General features: G+C 40.8%; 1 protein-coding gene across 1 annotated transcript; it reads right to left on the bottom strand.

Annotated features, from left to right (window-relative positions):
• On the bottom strand, window positions 1-18,417 carry zmat3 (zinc finger, matrin-type 3). The gene is made up of 6 exons (XM_085436150.1): window positions 18,043-18,417; window positions 11,146-11,888; window positions 10,913-11,053; window positions 10,294-10,460; window positions 8,354-8,457; window positions 1-5,384 (listed from the first exon to the last, which is right to left on the bottom strand). Exons 1-6 carry the CDS (start codon window positions 18,164-18,166, stop codon window positions 5,176-5,178), a joined length of 1,488 nt encoding a protein of 495 aa, XP_085292276.1. The 5' UTR covers window positions 18,167-18,417; the 3' UTR covers window positions 1-5,175.
• Between the last annotated feature and the right edge of the window lie 560 nt (window positions 18,418-18,977).

The raw sequence follows: 18,977 nt of genomic DNA, 5'->3' as shown, positions 1-18,977 counted from the left end.
TAGATTTTAGCATAAGGAGTTCATTAGAGGCAAATAATGACAACAAAGACTAAACAACATATGGTAGAACACATTTTCTAAATAAACATCAGTGTATTTTTATATTCACTGCAAACGTGGGATTTTTTTCTCCAGTACCATTTTGCAGATTCCTCACAGCACACAGACATTTCCAAACAACCAGCTGTGTAAACTTCATTAAATACTCCTGAACAGCAGCCTTATAGTCTCAGCCTGTGGTAGAAAGATCTTAACAGTTATTAGGTATGACTGTACTCATGCACAAAATAAACCAGATACATTTTATACAGTGTGATACGTAACACACTCTGTCATTTACTGCGAAGCACTGAAGTTTAACTTATTAACCTGTGCTGCTGAAGTAGAGCCGCAAATAGATAAGTGAAACCAATAATTATTAAGTATATTGTACTCACATTCTCTATAGTTTCTAACAAGTAAACATAGAATAGAAATGGATACAGTGCCCCAGATAGTAACTGTTTCAGCACATTAACATACTAAATAATAACTAAACAGTCCAATTTAAATCATTTGTACTGGTTAATGGACATATGTTGATGTAAATACATTTATTTCCCACAGTGCTTTTATTTATTTACGTTTTTGGCCTTTGTCTGTGTGAAACATTTGTCCAATTAATAGAAATCCTCTGATGCAAATACCCCAAAATGCAAACAACAAAAAAACAACATAAAAACGTTTCAGCGCTACAATATCCTTCCAAAAATAGTCTTGTGTAAAAGGATCACTTAACTGGTGGGCTGCTGTGTTTCAGCTCATTAAGTGCAAATTGTGTTTGCCACGTTTTTTCAGGCTTAATCGTTTATTTTCAGCAAGACCCTTCTGCTTCTGAGATTTTCCTGCTACGCAATAATTTTGTCATTTTTTAAGCTCTTGAAAAGAAAACAGACGTTTTAGAATCAAATGTTGATTACAAACACTTTAAGTCCTTGTAAATCCTCTTGAGGCCCGACTCGTGTGACATATCGATCGGTGCGTGCACACTGACACAGATTGGTTCCTATTATTTCCTGTGCACGCTGCCCTTTGAACCTGGAGCTAACGCCAACCTTTCTACAATACTAGATAATTAGCTTGGCATCACCTACGACGTGCGCTTATGCAAATTAGTCTGTTTCAATGCTCCTGGATGCAATTAGACCTGTAAACACTCAGAGCAACGTGTGGCGTCATGTTGAGGGAAAAATGTAAAGTGATTACAGCGTTCAGAGGGGTGAGTCGGTGCATCAAACTCGCCCTGTAGTTGATAACCAGCTGTAATTGGACTGGCACAGACAAGATCAGGTGGAAATCTATTTGAAAGTTGGGGGATGGCAGACGCATTCTGCCAGAGCAAATTAAACATTAGCTCCAAGATTTCAATTCAATTCAGTTCCGTTTAAGTTTGTTTATATAGTGCCAAATCACAACTGTTGTGACATTTTATTTATCCCTTAGAAGCCTACCTGAAGCTCTTTCTGTCAAATTTCAGGACTGCTTATAGAACAAAATGACTGGGTGTGCATCAGAGGTTAGTGATGGTGGTCTCTGCCTGTGCAGCTACCTTTGGAAAAACCTGCAAACTGTTCTAATGGTCATCAACCACGTCTTTCCTGATGTACACTGAGGTGTCAAAACTCAACATGAAGGGAAGGTCATCAAATGTCATCTTTGTGGGGGGAAAACGACAGCGATCTCGCACACGTTGGCGGGAATATGCAGTTTTCCACTAGTTCACCTGCCACTGGCCCACGTGTGTCACGTATGCTGGTAGCCTACAGCCCACATGAAATTAACTTGATTGTGTGACCATGGGTTAATGTAAAGTTAATGAATAAGATGCAGAATAACAACAGTATGTGTAAGCGTAATAGCGCCATGATACCGATCCCTATCCGTCAAAGAATTCACCTCTACATCCCTGTGAGAGCCACATGATTCCCCCAGAAACAACCAGTACTTCACTTTGTGTTGGTTTTGACACAGACCAGGGATTTCTGGGGCATCTTGATGGCAGCTGATACTTTGCTGGTGTGTGGCACAAAGACAGGTTGCGTTTAATGTTTTTTTAATGTCATCAATAGGTTGTGTGAGTTACAAATAATGCTGCCCATTTGCCATCTGAATTTATGGTAAATGGGCAGCATTTATACAGAAGTTACGCGACAAACTTACTATCAAACAAGGAAATATTAAGTATCAGTGCCTCATGTTAAGTGGTAAAAAGCCACAAAACAGGTGGAATTATCACAGAAAGGGGTCCAAACGCTCCACTATGAACATTTCTGTCTGGATCTTTAGGCTGTATTTGTAGGAGCCCACTAGCTTCCTGTGATCTCCTCGTTTTCTCCAGCTTATCATTTCCTGCACTTGCAGAAGGTTTTCAATAGCTGCACTGGAGTGTGACTCTCATTTTGAGTCCAAGAGCCTGTCAGCGTAATAAAAGGTAATGCTCCCAGCGCTTTCATGTAAGACAAAGCGTGTTATTTCTAGGAGGACGAGAGCTATTAACAGACTGCAACTCTGCCTCAACGCACAAGACTAGCTCACCCACGGCTTTTTGTTCCTGTTTCATTAAACTGTGCGGCAAGGTGGGCTAATAAATAGGCGAGCACTTTAATTTGAATGCCTTCTGCTTGTACGTCCCTCTAGCTCTGCCTTGCTGTTGCGTTTTAATCCCCAAAAATGCCACAGCGCTTTGTTCTCACAGTGCTATTCCCCCGAGCATCCTAGTGTGTGGTCAAGTGTGTGTATTTGTGCTCTGGAGACAAATATAAGATGTGAGCAGCTGCCTCTCCCTGCAGCAAACAAAGCCAAGCAAAGAGAAGGCCAGGATGCTGCTTTCAATTCCGCTTTCCAGCTCATCTAATTATATGAACTGATCAGACTGATTTAATTACTGAGGAATGGTTTTTTTCCGCAAAAGCAGATTTAAAGGGGAGGTTTTTCTTCTCTTTTCAATAACAAATTATTGATTTTTGAACACAGGTGTATGCTGATAATCTTTTTCTGTTACAATGGGGGGAAAGCACCGTTCTATTTTAAAGGATTAGTAAGAAGGGCTTTGAATGACAAGCTTTTCTGCTTGAATATGTACATTTTGTGACCCCTTCACTATCATTGATATCTGTGGTGAAGATCAGCATAAAAGACTCATTTTATTAGTACTTATTTTTTTAGCAATTTTAAATGTGACTATAGACTTTGAATGCCTTGTGACAACTTGCTGTGTTCGGCTCAGGACCATTAAACTGGAACAGTTAATCCAATTTAACTTCAATTATATAACTTTTTTTCCCCCAGAACGGGCTAAACACAGGAACACAGCTGGATCTCCTCGTATGTGGAAAAAGCAACACAAACAGGCCAAAGCAACACAAAATAAAACCATTGCGGCACAGTCCGTGTTACTATTTAGCAGTCGTTGCACACACTGCAGTAAAACCTGCTTACGTTCCCTCTGGGAATCAAGACTGGGAGTATTAAATGACATGTCTCACAAGCAGAAACATCCAGGAGCGCTGCAATTTGCGAGTCAATTTGAAGTTTAGAGTTAAGTGCGTTCGGTTTGAAAGCGTTTGCGCGTTTGAGCGTTTTTCAAGAGGAAAATTTTGTCTTGTTCTCGTCATCAAAGCATGTTTCGCCCTTAGGGGCAGCCTCTGCTGGCACTCTGTTCTCCTTCCTTCCAAAGTAAAAACGATGAGACTAGCAGCTTTTTAACCAGAACTGACGGTACCAGAGTTACTTACAAAGGCGCCATCCAAAGTGGTACGGAGGGCCTACAGTGAAATCCACACACAAACATACAGTGCTCAAAAAAGAAGACATTCACTCAGTGCACACTTACAAGATTCCTGATAGTTGTTAAATAGATTATGAGAGTTTACAAGAGATGGTGAGCTAACACTGATCAAATAATCAATAGGATTCATGTCTACTATAGTCTATTTACATCTATACTGCAATATTAAGAATATTTACATAACATTTGTGAATACAGAAAAATCCAATCAATGTGACAGATTGGTTTTTTACTATATTGCCAAAATGGCTAGCCAAAGCTTACTCTTTAGCCTAACTTCCTCCAAAGGCACCAGCAAGGCTTGCAAGAGCCTTCAGCCTGATACACACCTCAGGACAAGTAGGAAGTCAGCTAAGGCTCACAGTTTCATATAACACTGTTTCATTAGGTGAAGTTCATTGTGCTTATTTTTTAAATTAGCAAGTAGTGCTTTGGATTTTATTACATCTGTTTGGTTGTAAAGATGCTGAATTTGTGTCCCGTGTGGCTCTGTGGTTGTAAGTTTTCCCCTGCAGTCCCTGCTGCAGGACCTATAAAAAATACCTGCAGGGCTAAATGACTCGTAAGAGTTTAAAAAATCATCTCAAACTAAAACTTAGTAGTTGTTTTCCCAAGTTTTTGTAACATAAAGGAATTGCCCCCTCACTCAACCTTGTCTGCATTTTTGTACTTTTCAAGTTTTCTGCGTATCTTTGTCTTCGCTGAGGCTTCTTGAGCCTCTTCTCATGTCCACCTGACTTTCTGCCAAAAAAGCAAAACCCTGATTTCCCCTCTTTCAGATTTCTTTGCATTTCTTTTGCATTTACCTGTGCCCTGAGTCAGAATGTAACCCACTTAAAGCTTTGGAGGAACTGGAGCAGAAAGTATAAGAAAGGATAATGGCTTAAAAATGTAGTCTGATTCTGTGGCTAGAAAACAGATTTTTTTTTTTTGTTCAAAGTTTTAAGATTAAAAATCTACAATTTCCTCTGAATGTTATGAGCTGATTAAATACACACTTTCTAGAGCAATACAAGGATTAATGGAATCCAATTTTAGCCTCCTGTATCAGAGCAGATGCGACACGAAAAGCTGGGCTGTCTATCAGGAAATAGGGATCAAACTGTCAACCCTGCACTTTGTGGACAATCTGATCTACCACCTGAGCCACAACCAGCCACCTCTATTTATATATTTCCTATCAAATTGAAAGATTATGTGTTTAATCCATACACCAAATAAAGTGCAAAAAGATCTTGATGTAATCACTCCACTAAATATGCTCTTCAAAAGTATGGCAGTATTTTCAGTTTCCTGCCCTGCGTTCTTGTACTCTTTACATGTTCTCTTTCCTTCCCCTCTTGTGTCTCTTAGCTGTAGCCGAGGTTCTCCATCTCATGGCGGTATCTTAGCTCCGACACTTTTGCTTTGTGCTGCTTGCTCTCCAAATGCTGCCTGAAGTCCGTCTCCTGCTCGGCTCCGCAGTTGCACATGGAGCAGTAGAACTGTCCGCTGGGAGTCACGCACATGGCCAAGTCCCGGGGGATGCGCTGCCTCGGTCTGGGGTTGTAGTACGGCCCTGAGGGAGAGAAAGAGAGATTACAGAGATGAGATGGATGGCTGCTAACTGTTATTTTTAAGAGATGTTTTATTGCAGAGGGAAGTCACAATACAGTGCCAAGGGTCCAACTTTAGGTTTCAACTAGTGCCTTATACAGTGGCAAAATGAGATGATAATCAACTAGAACATCTTTAATGAAATACTAAAGAAACCCATCCTAGCACTAGAATAACATGGACAAAGGTGGTTTACATCTCGCTGGCACGTACCAGCATGGTAACTTGTGCTTTCAGCCTAACCTGCTCCAGTGATGGTTACAGTATGTTTCATACTAGAGCTCACTGGGTAAGAAACCACTGCACACTTACAAATCAGTTCTCTGTAAGACAGCCTCATCATTCCTGGAACTAAAATGTTTTAACGTCTCTACATTACCCCGATGAGCAGTAATGAAAACACATTTTTAGATGCAACTTTTCCCATTGATGCAAACAATTTTGCGTTTTTATTTTATAAGCAGTAACATATGACCCTGAAACAGGACACCTATTTGTACCTGCACATAGACTAAGCCTACATTTGAATTCTGTTGATTATTTCTTTAATCAGATCCTCCTGTTTCTTAATGACAGAGCTGTGATATTAAAAAGTACACAGTAAGCATTTGTGTTGGCTTTCACCAGACTTCAAATAAGCTAAACTTTATTAATACTGTAGCTTTTCTCAGAGTATATTTTCTTTGTTTCTTTGTAAAATCACTCCCTCTGTTGACAGTACACTTACCTATAATTGTGACTGGTTAGATGCGCCACAATAAAGTTTACATTTTTGATTCAGGTTAAAGGATGGACTGAACATAGGACAACTCACAATTCCTTCACTTTTTGTTTCTTTTTTTTGCTCATTTCTAACCAAAAAACCCAGCAAAACTATTAGGATTCCCATCCCTCATTATTAAGAAATGCTAGCATTTCTTGACTATGACTCTTATCTTTTTATAAAATACTACTGGTAAGAGTAGATGCTACAAAGTACTTATGTAGAATTTTCAGGTGTCCATACTTTACTTGAGTATTTATTTATATGACTACTTTTGACTTTTATGCCCTTTTTAAACAAATATCTGTACTTTCTGCTGCTTACATTTTCAAAACAGGCTCATTGCTCATTGCTGACAGATTTGGGTGGAGTTATTATATCACACTGCGGACCTTCAAACGTCAAACCGATTTGAGCCTAAACCGAAACACGTGAAAGATAATCCTGTTCGTTCAACTTTTACTGGAGTATTTTTAACATTAATATCTGTACTTCTACTTAAGTGCAGAACATGTGTAGCTTTGCCACCTCTGGATGCTGCTATAATTGTACATTGAAAAAATGAAATGGGTATAGGAAAATGCAGGCAGCATTTTACTGTCTTAAATTTATCTGTTAAATCTTCGACTTTTAACTTCATATAAAATGCTACTGATATTGTAGTTGAAAGAATTCATCTGCAGTGTTTGGTTTTTTTCTGTTGTTCAGTGATAAAAATGCATCCCAGACCCATGTGTGTATGAGTGCTGTGTGTGTGACAAATGTACACAAATGTGTACAGAAAGAAAAGCTGAAAGGCGTCTGTGATTACATGATGGCAGAACACTGGAAACAGAGTGTTGCTTGTGTTTTAGCAACACAGAAAAAGGAGAAGAAAATAGAGAGATAGAGAGAGAGATAAAAAAGACAGAACGAGAGGGAGAGAAGCTATTTTAGGGATTGTCCATCAAGAAAACTGATTGAATCAGCAGATTTTTTTTTTTTTTTTGCCTGTGGAAGAGCGTGTCAGCGGGAGACTAAGAGGGATTTGCTTTACTGTATGACTTGTGATTTATCTTGTTTTATCTCGAGCTGAAGTGCAGGTGCTTATGTCTGTGGAAAGACAGAATAGGAAACAGACACGTGCAGAAAGAGATGGTAGCTTGACGTCAGCAGAAAGTCTGACATTACCTTACTCTGTATCTGTTTTCACACATGTACACGAGGGTGAAAGCAGACACTCACACAAACACAAAGAAACCACAGTTAAATAATAATTATAGAAGAACATTCAGCCTTAAAAAAGAAAGAAAACATGTGTGACCATGTGAGGGTCATGCACTGGACATAAGTAGGTGGGTGCACCAAAAACGGTAGAAAATCCAGTGACATGAGAGAGCTTTAGGAGAATAACTCCTATCTGTGACATCATTTAGTTTTTTTTGACAGTTTCCACACTGACTCAGCAAACAGACACTGCCCTCAAAGGCTGCTGAAAATGACTACGGGTCATGAAAGCTGCTGTAACATGAATTATCAGTATATGGAACAGGTCTAGACCTAAGAAAAGGATTTTACAGCATTCGCTATATCTCTTTAGAAAGACTGTTGGGGTGTTTGCAAGTACAAAATCAGCTTTTAGAAGATAAATTGGCATTTTGAACAGTGGCTTCTCGGGGTAGGTACCATACACATCACATTTTATGCCGCATAAAAAGACCAATTTCAAAGGCTAGTGTGCATCAAATAGAGTTGTTTGAAGACACAACCAATAACTCAAATAAAAGAATATAAGATCATTAAAGAAACAGCCAAGTTTACTGCTGATTGGTCCTCAAGCCGCTGTGTATGAACAGGTGACATCTATTCTAGGACTGCTGAATATAGCTTGTTTGTAGTGACGTATTTTCCAACCACCACTTAAGATAACACAATAACAGACATGACCCTCAATAGCCAGACATATTATTGGTCAATTCATTAAATAACATCAGAATTTGCTTTGCTAGTTTGCAGCCTTTGAATAGACGTGGAATAAGACAAAATCTCTTGCATTTCTTTGCATTTTACTGACCAAGATAGCTACAACAATGCCACTTAAATGAAGAGTTTATCAGATGACTTTTGATAGTTATCTTTAAATTATGCTGATGTCGCTTTTTAATTAGCATTTAATTTTCTTATCTTACCTGGCATGGAAGCGGGTACTTGTGGGCTGCGACGATTTTTCACTAGCCGGTACTCACTGCCATCTTTCCTGTTCCTTCTCGGAGTTGTCTCATTGCTGCTTTCCCTGTAACAGGCAAAGCTAGAGTCAACAATTGTTGGTTCCATATCACATGTAATGGCAACATGGCTAGCTTGAAATATGGCGTATTTTGCCAAACCCCTCAGTCACCCCTCATCTTTCTAAGATGTTTCATGTTATTTTCTCTAGGGCCAGCATCCTGCTTGTTTTTGAGATATCCCTGCCCTACTGCTGCTGAATACCTGGATCAGGTGTGCTTTGCCAATAAGAAGCTAAAAGGGCAGGTTGGTTGGAAAACAAGCAGGACAGCGGCCCTCGAGGCCTCAAGGTATGGAGTTCCATACCTGTGTTCTACAGGCTTGGTCTTGCAAAGCTTTTCTTTGGACACAGGCTGCTTTTTCACTCATTATCAGGCCAATTCTTGCACCTGACCATTTCCAGCGGAATGTTTTTTGTTTGTTTGTTTTGTAAGCCACCTAACACTGACCTATGAATCATTCAAGCATAAAAAAGGGACCTAACTCTAGGGACAAGCCAGTGTTATGTCCATACATAACAGACAACTTACCAAATTTGTCTTTGGTAAGTTGTACCTTTAGGGACTTTGGTCTAGCTGCCTGTTGTAAAAACACATAATTTGTTCTTATCTCTTTAGTTGAATCTATTAAAACTGCCAAAGATAACACAGTTTGAAATAATAAAATAGTAATTTTGTAGCAACGCAGTGATTTCAAAAGTGCGATCAGCAGAAAACAGCTAAGGAAAGTGAACAAGTGGAGGACTAAAAAAAATGGGCAGGCATAAAAAAGAGCTATCAACAGCAGATGAACAGTATGTCCGGTCCACAACAGAAAAAATATCCAGCAAACACCTGGCAGAGAACCTGAGAGATGCATTTGGTCCTTCAGTTGATCCATTTAGGCCTAATCAGAAATGATCTCAGTGGAAGGGTGGCTGAAGTTGTTTTAAAGAAGGGAAACAGGGAGAAAAGACTGAGGTATACCAAATTACACAAGAACTGGACTTAAAGTAATTATCAACAGGCCTGTTGGAGTTATGATTCCAGATGTGAAATGTTTGGTTCAAATGTTGATAATATCTACAGCGAAGGTGAGGAAAGAGGTACAACAACAAGTGTCTACATCCATCTGTAAAACACAGTGGAGGTTCTGTCATGGTTTGGGGCTGAAATTCAGCCAGTGGTGCAGGATCTTGTCAAAATGGATGTTTTCATCCATCAGTGTGATGACCACAGAAAAGTTTGGTCAGACTTTGATCCACCACACAGCACCATCTGGAAAGCATCTGATTGGCAACGGCTTCATTTTTCAGCACGACAATGATCCCAAGCACACTGCTAATGCAGTAAAGGCACACCTTTGAAAAGAAACTCACAATGGAAGACTATCAATCATAGACTAGTTTACCCAGAGCCTCAACATTAGTGAACAGTGTGGGATGATGTTGACAGAGAGCAGACTAAAAGGCAGCCAACATCCAAAGAAGAGCTTTGAATGTCCTTTAAGAAGCCAAGAGAACTATTCCTGAAGTTTGAGAGAAAGAGAGTTCAGACTGTGTTGCAAAATAAAGGTGGTCATAAGAAATATTCAGCTGCATGCTTTTATAAAATAATAGAAACTGCTTTTGCTTATATACTGTTTTATTATACTAATTTTCTAGCAAATTATAAAGAAACGATGGATGGCTCAAGATATTTGCGCAATGCAATGTATATCTGATTGCAATTGCTATATTTCTTTTTCAGCTAATGCTGAACAAGGTATTGTCTGTAGTGGGCCTCCACTCCATTATGCCTGCATAAAACACAGTAAGGATAAAATCTCTGTCCAATAAAGCCAACATGTCTTCACCCAAACCTACATGGTACTCGCGTTCTGTTGGGCCTCAGCCAGCCGTAGTTTCTTGGCATGGTTCTTGCCCTGGTAGTGGGCCTGCGCAACTGCTGGTGAACTGAAGGAAGCGTCGCACAATTTACAATAGTCATTCTCTGTGGCCAAGATGACCCTGGGCGCCCCCTTATACAGCGCCTGCAGAGACAGGACAAAGCAGCACAGTGTTTGTGGTGAGAGGAGATTTGGAGTAAACACTGTGAAAACAAGGAAAGAAATGTTCCATTTCAGCAGGAGGAAGAACACATTGCCTTTAAAATGATAGTAAAGCCTAATGGAAGCTATGAGTTATGCTATTTTTTGTCAGAAAGATTGTTATTTTATTAGCAAACATAATAAAAAAAAATTCACTGGTTACTTAGAATAAATAGACTTTTAAAAAGCAGGGATTGAGTGTACAGTGGTGAGTGGATGCTTTGAGTGTCTGCTGTTTAAATGAAACAGAGTGACTATGCAGTTCTCTACCACCTCCTCAGAGCAAGTGACCGCCATCATCCGAGAGGCCACTTCAGCAACAGCACACCCACCTCCTAAGCTAACACTGTAGCATTAAGGTAGGCTGTGTACTAGTTCTTAAATATGGGCCTTACCTGCCTGCCTGCGTCACTGTCGCTGGACCCTGAGCTCAGGGCCGTCTGGCCCGCAGTCTCAAAGGCTTCTGGGATCCTGATGGCCGGTGGCTGCTGACTGCCAGCATAGAAATTTCGTAGCTTTTTACTGTGGTTCTTTCCCTTCAAAGAAAGATACGAGATGTCGATTTTATTTGATTCTTCACATGTTTTTCTGTGCTATTCTGCATGTCTGAATTTGGCTTTCAGCTGACCTGGTAGTGAGCCTGTGCCTGCTGAGCAGAGTTGAGGGTAACGTTGCAGAGTTTACAGTACAGCGGTTTACACAGTTCTTCTAGTCCCAGAGAGTCCTCCTGCTCCTCTGTCCCCAGCGAGGAGCCCTCATCCTGGGGCTGCTCACTGGTTGGGGCTGCCTGGCCTGGGAGTGGACCGCAGATGAGGCTGGACACTGTAGCTGGGATGAGGGCTGGTCCTAGGGGCCTTGGGGGCATCTGTGAAGGGTCAGGGCCGGGAGCAGGAGGTGAGGACAAGGGGCTGGGAGGGAGGGGAAATCGACCTGCTGTTGGTGCCACTACAGGTGGAGGCACCAGTGCTTGTGCAGGGTTCATATGTGGAGGCCCCAGCTGCTGTGTAAGGTCCATGGTTGGAGGCACTATTGCTTGTGTGTGATCTACTGGTGGGGGACCCAGGGTGTGTGCCATTGGTGGAGGCCCCAATGACTGACCTGGAGGCATTGGAGGGGGGCCTAAAGTGTGTGGCGGGGTAATGGGAGGAGGCCTTAATGTATGAGGTGCATTTATGGGAGGCAGGCCTAGACTCTGGCCATGAGCCATAGTTGGAGGTCCAATAGATTGAGCGGGGGCAATGGGTGGTGGACCAAGAGGGTGTGCAGGTGCCATTGGCGGAGGTCCCAACTGATGTAAAGAATCCATGTGTTGGAAAGGCTGCTGGGGAAGACTGAAGAGACTCAGGGGAGGCTTCAACATGGTTTCTGGACCTGGGTACATTAGAAGCAATACAATCAGGCCTGCATTACACACATAAACACAGATATTAGAAATCAAAGACACCTCCTATAAGCAAATCCTTGATAAGGATATCAGCGATGACGAAGGCAGACATTAATGAAAAAATACAGTCACTTACATGCACTCTATATTTTATGCAACTTCTTTCGATTAATGTTTAATAGCCTTTTGGCTTTTAGGCACTTGTCTGTTTTACTATATTCAAGCAGGAACTGTGTTTGAGACTGAATGGATGACTCGTGTCTCCATATGTGATAGACTGGTAAATTGTCTCCGCTGTGCTCCGTCTCCGTGGGATTGGCTCTAGCCCCGAGGCCTCAAGTTAGACAAGTTGTGATGGATGAATGGATCATCACAACTTTCTGTTCAGTCATCAGCTAATGTATCCCACTGACTGACTAATGGTAATTTGCTCTCTTTTCTTTGAACAACACCATGACATTTTCTTTTGAGTAAAGCGTGTGAAAAAACTACAAAAAGGCCTTCCACGACACTAGGTTCAGATAATCATGTTCCTCTTTGTGTGAACTGTAAACCAGTTTATGATTCTACTGGCTTTTTACCATTATTATATTGAGCTTTCTGTTTGTCCAGCTCTTTAGTTTATGACCAAATGCAGCTATAAACAAACACCGTAAACGCAGGGAAAACTGTACTTGCTATACATCAGCATTTTAACAATCCCATTGTGAGCATGTTGGCCTGCTGATGGTATCATTTTGCTCAAAAGGCTGCTGTGCCTTAGTACAGCCTCAAAGAGCTACTGTGATGGCTGTGATCTTGTTCTGCATCAAAATACACTCTGAAGAATGTTACTGCTTATATTTCAGAAAAGCATTTGGGGGTTTTTTTCTGTCGCACATGTTAATTTGCAGGAGCTGTAGTGGAAAGCTTTTACACCTGATGATTTTGAGCCAGTTGTTTAAAAAGAAAATTCTTTGTAAAAGACAAAACATACGCAAAATCATTGAAATGCCACTTATTTGGAAATATGATCTCCATTTTATTTAAGTAAATGAATGTAGAAGAGTCCTTTAAGGAGATACTGTTGACTGACCAGTCATCAAACATACACTGTGAGGGAACTCAGTGACTACAGTACATATGTCTATAGCCCCAAGGCTGGAGAGAAATTACCAAACAGAAACACATTCTCGGACAGAGGAGCTTCACATTTCAGTGGGCACCAGAAAGAGTAGTCTGAGTTGCAGTGCCTGCGGCCATGCAAACAGGACATTACATACACATCTGTTTGCACACACACAAATAGAGGCAGCGACAGTAAAATACAGTCCGAAGTGTGACTACTTGGATAAGCTGATACAGTGTGAGTGTGTGTGTGAAGGCTGGGAGCAACTATGTAAGTGCTACATGAAAAAATAATAATAAAAAGGGACGATATTAGTAATGGTGCGGCACTAATTTCAGTTTGTTCTCTTTTGATGCTCCAGTATCATAATATTAGTAATATAATATATCCGTGTGTGTTTGCATGTGTGTGTGTCAGTGCATTTCCCTATATTGTCAGGTCAGTAATAGGCCAACAGCTGTGTCAAAATTCACTGTGCTGGAAGCTTTCATCATCCAATTGGACGCCCGATAGAAGTGAATCATGCACCCAAAATAACATCCCTGGCTGTTTGTGTTTCCGACTGCTGCTCACTGTCAGTCTGTCTGTCCAATATGTCTAGCTGCCCATCTGTCACCTGGCCTGGCTGACCTCAGGAGAAAGGTATGCTAGACAAGTCACTGACCTTACTATAGTGTCGTCAACTGCAAGATGAGACTCTGGAAGAGCGAGCAGAACTGGGTGTTGTGCCCCACACATTAAGATGGAAACCTAGACCATGCAGTTTCTGGAAAAAGTGCGGTGGGATTGTTGCTGGGATTGGCCAAAAGATTTGAAGGGAGATGGCTCATGAGCACATTGGCTGCTACTTTAATAATTCAATTCAATTCAAATTTATATATATAGCACCAAATCACAACGACAGTCACCTCAGGACGCTTTATATTGTACAGTAGATCCTACAATAATAGATACAGAGAAAAACCCAACAATCATATGACCCCCTATGAGCAAGCACTTTGGCAACAGTGGGAAGGAAAAACTCCCTTTTAACAGTAAGAAACCCCATCAAAACCAGGCTCAGGGAGGGGTGGCCATCTGCTGCAACCACCTGGCCACAAGTGTGTTGTACCTGTGATAGCAGCTAGTTTGTAACAGGTTTTTATATTCAAAACGCAGTCAGCCTGTTCAGGGACATTTAACTTGTTGCAGTAATGCTGTCCCTCTGCAATGTGGAATCATTTTGTAAACAGGAAAATGTTTGCAGTTTTCCATCTGAGATTGTGAGGATTTGCTGTATTTGAACTCACCATCTTCACCATGCAAAGGAGAGGCGAGCAAGCTCGCAAGCAAAATGCCAGAGGACAGTAACATACAGTAAGTTCATGTTGCAGCTGTGTGTAATTAAGCTTTGTATACAGTCACAACATATTGACCTTACATGTTTTCACCTCATGAAAGGTTCACGATGCTGTTTTTGGAGCACCCTGCAGAGGTATTCCCAGGCATCTATTGAGAGCATCAACACTAACTCATTTGTAGTAAACAGGAGTAGAGGTGGTTAACACAAATGTGAGTCAGTAAATAGACAGTTAACAGAACAATAATGCTTCATTGCCAGAAAAATCCAACTCATACTTAAAGTGCATTGCAAAGATCAACACAGCAAATGGAGCCTTGAGAGCAAAGACGGAGAAATATAACAGGAAAATCTGTTATTAATGTTACAACGATAATAAAATTAATGTTTTACCAATTAAAAGATTAAAAGTGGTACCAAAACCCTTCACATAGAAAAACAAAAACATTCTTGATAGTTTATGCTTCAGATGATCATATTTTCACTGGGGACGTTGGATGAGAGCAGTACAGTATATTAAACTACATGAAACACCAATGCCCGGCAATGTTCGTTAATCGCACCAATTGCATATGACAGCATCGGCCTTGTCGGCAGCAGCCTCGAGAGAACCCCGGATCGCCGAGTGAAACAGCAGCAACCCAGAAACCCCCACCACAGGACGGCTGACCTTTTTCCTTGGGTCATTAAACAATTTGGGGAACACAGCGTGCCACCACACAGTAGTTTGAGCATTTAACCACATGCTTTGCATTTACTGTATGCCAGTTAAAAATATAAGATAAGCCCGAAGATATTGCAGCTCTACCATCACTGCCTCCAAGAATGACACGTTAACTTGCAACTTACATTACAATCATTAAAAGATCCCAAAATTTTAAAACAGTTTTCTGATGGTTTGGTCTGATATCACATGCCCCCCCCCCACACACACACACACACACAGCGCAAAGAAACTATTTTTGGCACGACAGTTTTGTGTAAGATCTCATTATGCGGCATATTCTTCTAGATTAATGTAACTGGGCTATGTGCTTGTTGGTGAATCTCCATCTGTTTGCTACAGAGCAGTGTCTAAACAGTCTTTTTACACAATCACCATAATTGCAAGTCTTTTCTTCGTCTGCACTTCAGTCCCTCTGCTAGTCAGAGAGACCTTTAACATCTCTGTACATTTGTAACTTGAAGCCTCTCACTCCTCAGGCTCCATCATTAAAATCTTAAAACACGGTCACGTTTCGAAGCACTTACAGTCAATCTGTTCTTGAACTCGAGAAATAAAAACATCAAACAGCTTTATTTTGTATTTTTCCACACACTCCTTGCGCTTGTTGGCATTTTCAGCTCAATTAATGCGTCCTTCTCTGAAAGTACAGAGAACATAATGACCAACAGAGCCATCTACAACTGCTGTGTATGTCACACACTAACATTAAATCCATTTGTTCATATTTTGCCTTGATCTGTGTTGTTGTTGTTGTTGTTGTTTTCGTTTTTGTTTTTGCTTGATCTCTTGTTTTTGTTCCAAAGTGTGAAGCCAAAATCAGCATCTACTTAGTTTAATGTCCTATTATGATCCTAGGCAGATGGACTGTAGGCAATGATTGATTGGTTTGAAGGAAACGGAGCACAGTTATGATGCTCAAGCAAGGAAGATGATCACACAAAGATGGCATAAAAACCAACCTGCATTTCAAGTGTTGTTTTTTGCTTCTCATTTAGCACACATGAACAGAGTTATAAGGAAAAAAAAACAAAAACCCAAACATTGTCCAACTGTGCTTTTATTTTGGCTCTTTTGTCTTTCTGTAGTTTTCCTGTGAGCTAGATAGGTCAAGGTGAGCTTGCTTCTTTCTTTAGACTCAGATCGGCACCCACATAGTGCAGTCCTCAGAGTCGCGGACCATATTCAAACATCTACAGCAGTGGACCTTGCCGCAAAGTCAAAAAACATTTGTGGTTTTGCATTAGAGGCTTTTTAGATGACACATTCAAAACCAAGCTTATATAGCATTACTCTAAAGGCCAAAATACAAGGTGAAAGTGTTGTAATCCTCACAATTTTCTAACAATGTTGTTCTCAAAGTCTGAAAAGTAATTTTCAAAAATTACTTAAAACTAAATCAGAAGTTACTCACTAATCAGTCACTTGTGATTTCTTTTGAGCTCGACTCAAAAGTTCTTGGTTTAGAAGCAAAAAAACAAAAGAAATCTCCTGTCTTAGAGCCTGAGAATCTGATGGCCTCCACCGAGAATCTCTAAATAGGCCAAGTGTTCATTTTCTCTAGAGTTTCTCTTGTCGTTCTGTGATGTGTCACATCAATTATAGAGCAATGAGAAGCGCATGCCTCCTGCACTTATTCCATCTGCTTCACTGGGCACTGGACAAGCAAGAGTATATGCAGCAAAGACCAGATACGTCTTACTGTACTTTGCAATTTACCCACTGTACCATTACAATAAAGCCTCAGGTCCATTTTTATATATCAGCCGCAGTCACAATTTGAATATCATTCAGCTATCACTACTACTAGAGAAGACTTAATGTTAATAGAATGATCCAGTGGTCCAATATCTAACATGTCAGTGTTATTTGCCTTTAAAGACTCACAGTCACATGGCCAATCCATTAAGCTGCTACTACTATATTGATTAGTGTCCATTCTATCTCATAGAAGATAACTATCATAATTTCAAAACATCTTGCTGGGAATCATGTGCATATTTCTGGCTGCAAGTGTTATTATTGGCTTTGGTAACTGATAAAACATTTAGTCATTAACATAGAAACATTGACAATAATAACAGTACCAAAGTTAAAAGTTAAAAGTGGCAGCATTATTAAACTGAAAAACCATTCACAGAGAAAGGCACACAAAAGGTCTATTTCTTTATTTCTTCTTATTTTTCATCACTTAGCAGGCTGATGCATGAAAATGGTACTTATTCTTTTTTTCTGTGGCTGTCCCATTGATGGGGTACTTTTACACCCCCAGATCCACCTACATTCATGCATTACTGCAACGTGAATTCACTGTGACATTTTCACCATGACTGAGAACCTTAACTGAATATGACAAGTCACTGTTTGATGACACGGATATTATCAAGTGGGTTGATCAAAACTCATGCGGTAATCTTCATCATCTATGACAGACACTGACCTCGAGTCCCCTAAAACCAGCCAGCAAAGCCCGCTATTACAGCGACTTTGCAGGTCCAGGGAAGAAACACTTTCCGTATAATTGCCACATGTCACCATCAGCTGTGCAGCGACTCAAGTAAAGGAGACCACAACGATTATTTCGCTTGTTCTCACAGACAGCGGTGCTCGAGATAGAAAACTAAGCATTACATTAAGGTTTCGCATATTTCAAACCTGGAGTGTTCGTGGATGAAGCGATTCGGAGCTCTCCTGTAGTGCGAGAGGATACAAGAGTACCGACAACCTCAGATTTTGCATCGCAGCATCCATGCTCTATAACCTGAACAGAATGGTGGCTCGTGAACCCCCTCCTCACACCCGCCGGTATGACATTAAGATGATGACAGCAGCATCAGGGCAACCGGCTTAAACATCCTCGCTATCATATGCAAATGTCTCCGATTAGATTTTTCTCCATCCTCGCACATATGCGCATGAGAACTGCTGACAGTCAGAGGGCAGGTCCTGTCTGGACCAGCCTCCCCTTACCTGGCAATCGTGCGAGATAATGGCTGCTGTCACCGTAGCTGACAGGCGGCGAAGTGTAGTTTCTGCAGTATTCTGCACTCTGGTAGTACGCGGCATCCCCGCTCTTAAGCTGCAGCGCCATCATCGCAGGAACATCCCTCTGCCAACTTCTCCTCTCCAAAAAACCGGGCAGCCAGGCAGGATGACAGTCCCTACCAACGCTCAGACGCCGCGGCTCTCACCGGAGGGGTGCCCGAGAGAGGAGAGTGGAAATTCAGAAGGCGACACCAAGGGAGAAAAAGTGCTAATCCTTGACTTACATGCCAGATGTGCGGGTGTTTTCACATTAAACATCAGCAACGATGTTCTTATTCTCTAAACTAGATTTTAATGACATAAACCCAGCCTGGATTCCCCTAACCTCCCCTCTCCTTCTTGGTACAGTCCATTTCCGATGCCACTGCTGCTTCTCTGCTCCTTAACATGGGTGGCAATCAAGACACATCGTATAACTATGTTACACCTCTGTCATACAATCAGATCACCCCTGCTGGCAGAGAAAACAGCCGCACTAACGCTGGCATTAAAAATGCGAATAAGATGTACAAATAAAACATAAACAATTATTAGTTTTATTAATAATTATTATAATGGCAATAATAGTGTTTTGGTTGTTTGTTTTATGTTTGTTTTTAATGTCAACAATCATACTATCATCGCTTTCTCTCTCTCTCCACACACACACACACACACACACACACACACACACACACACACACACACACACACACACATATATATATATATATATATATATATATATATATATATATATATATATATATATATATATATATATATATATATATAGTTTTGTTTTTAGATTTTTTCTTCTAGCTATTTTTTTTCTAGCTATTTTTCAGTGCTCTGACTTCCGCTCCCTGTAGATGAAAATT

This window comes from Copadichromis virginalis, linkage group LG17 (genome assembly GCF_057382275.1).
Source record: "Copadichromis virginalis isolate Kocher_CV1m ecotype Utaka linkage group LG17, C_Virginalis_male_GT1.1, whole genome shotgun sequence".
Lineage (NCBI taxonomy): Eukaryota > Metazoa > Chordata > Actinopteri > Cichliformes > Cichlidae > Copadichromis > Copadichromis virginalis.
This window is presented reverse-complemented; position numbering and strand designations above follow the sequence as displayed.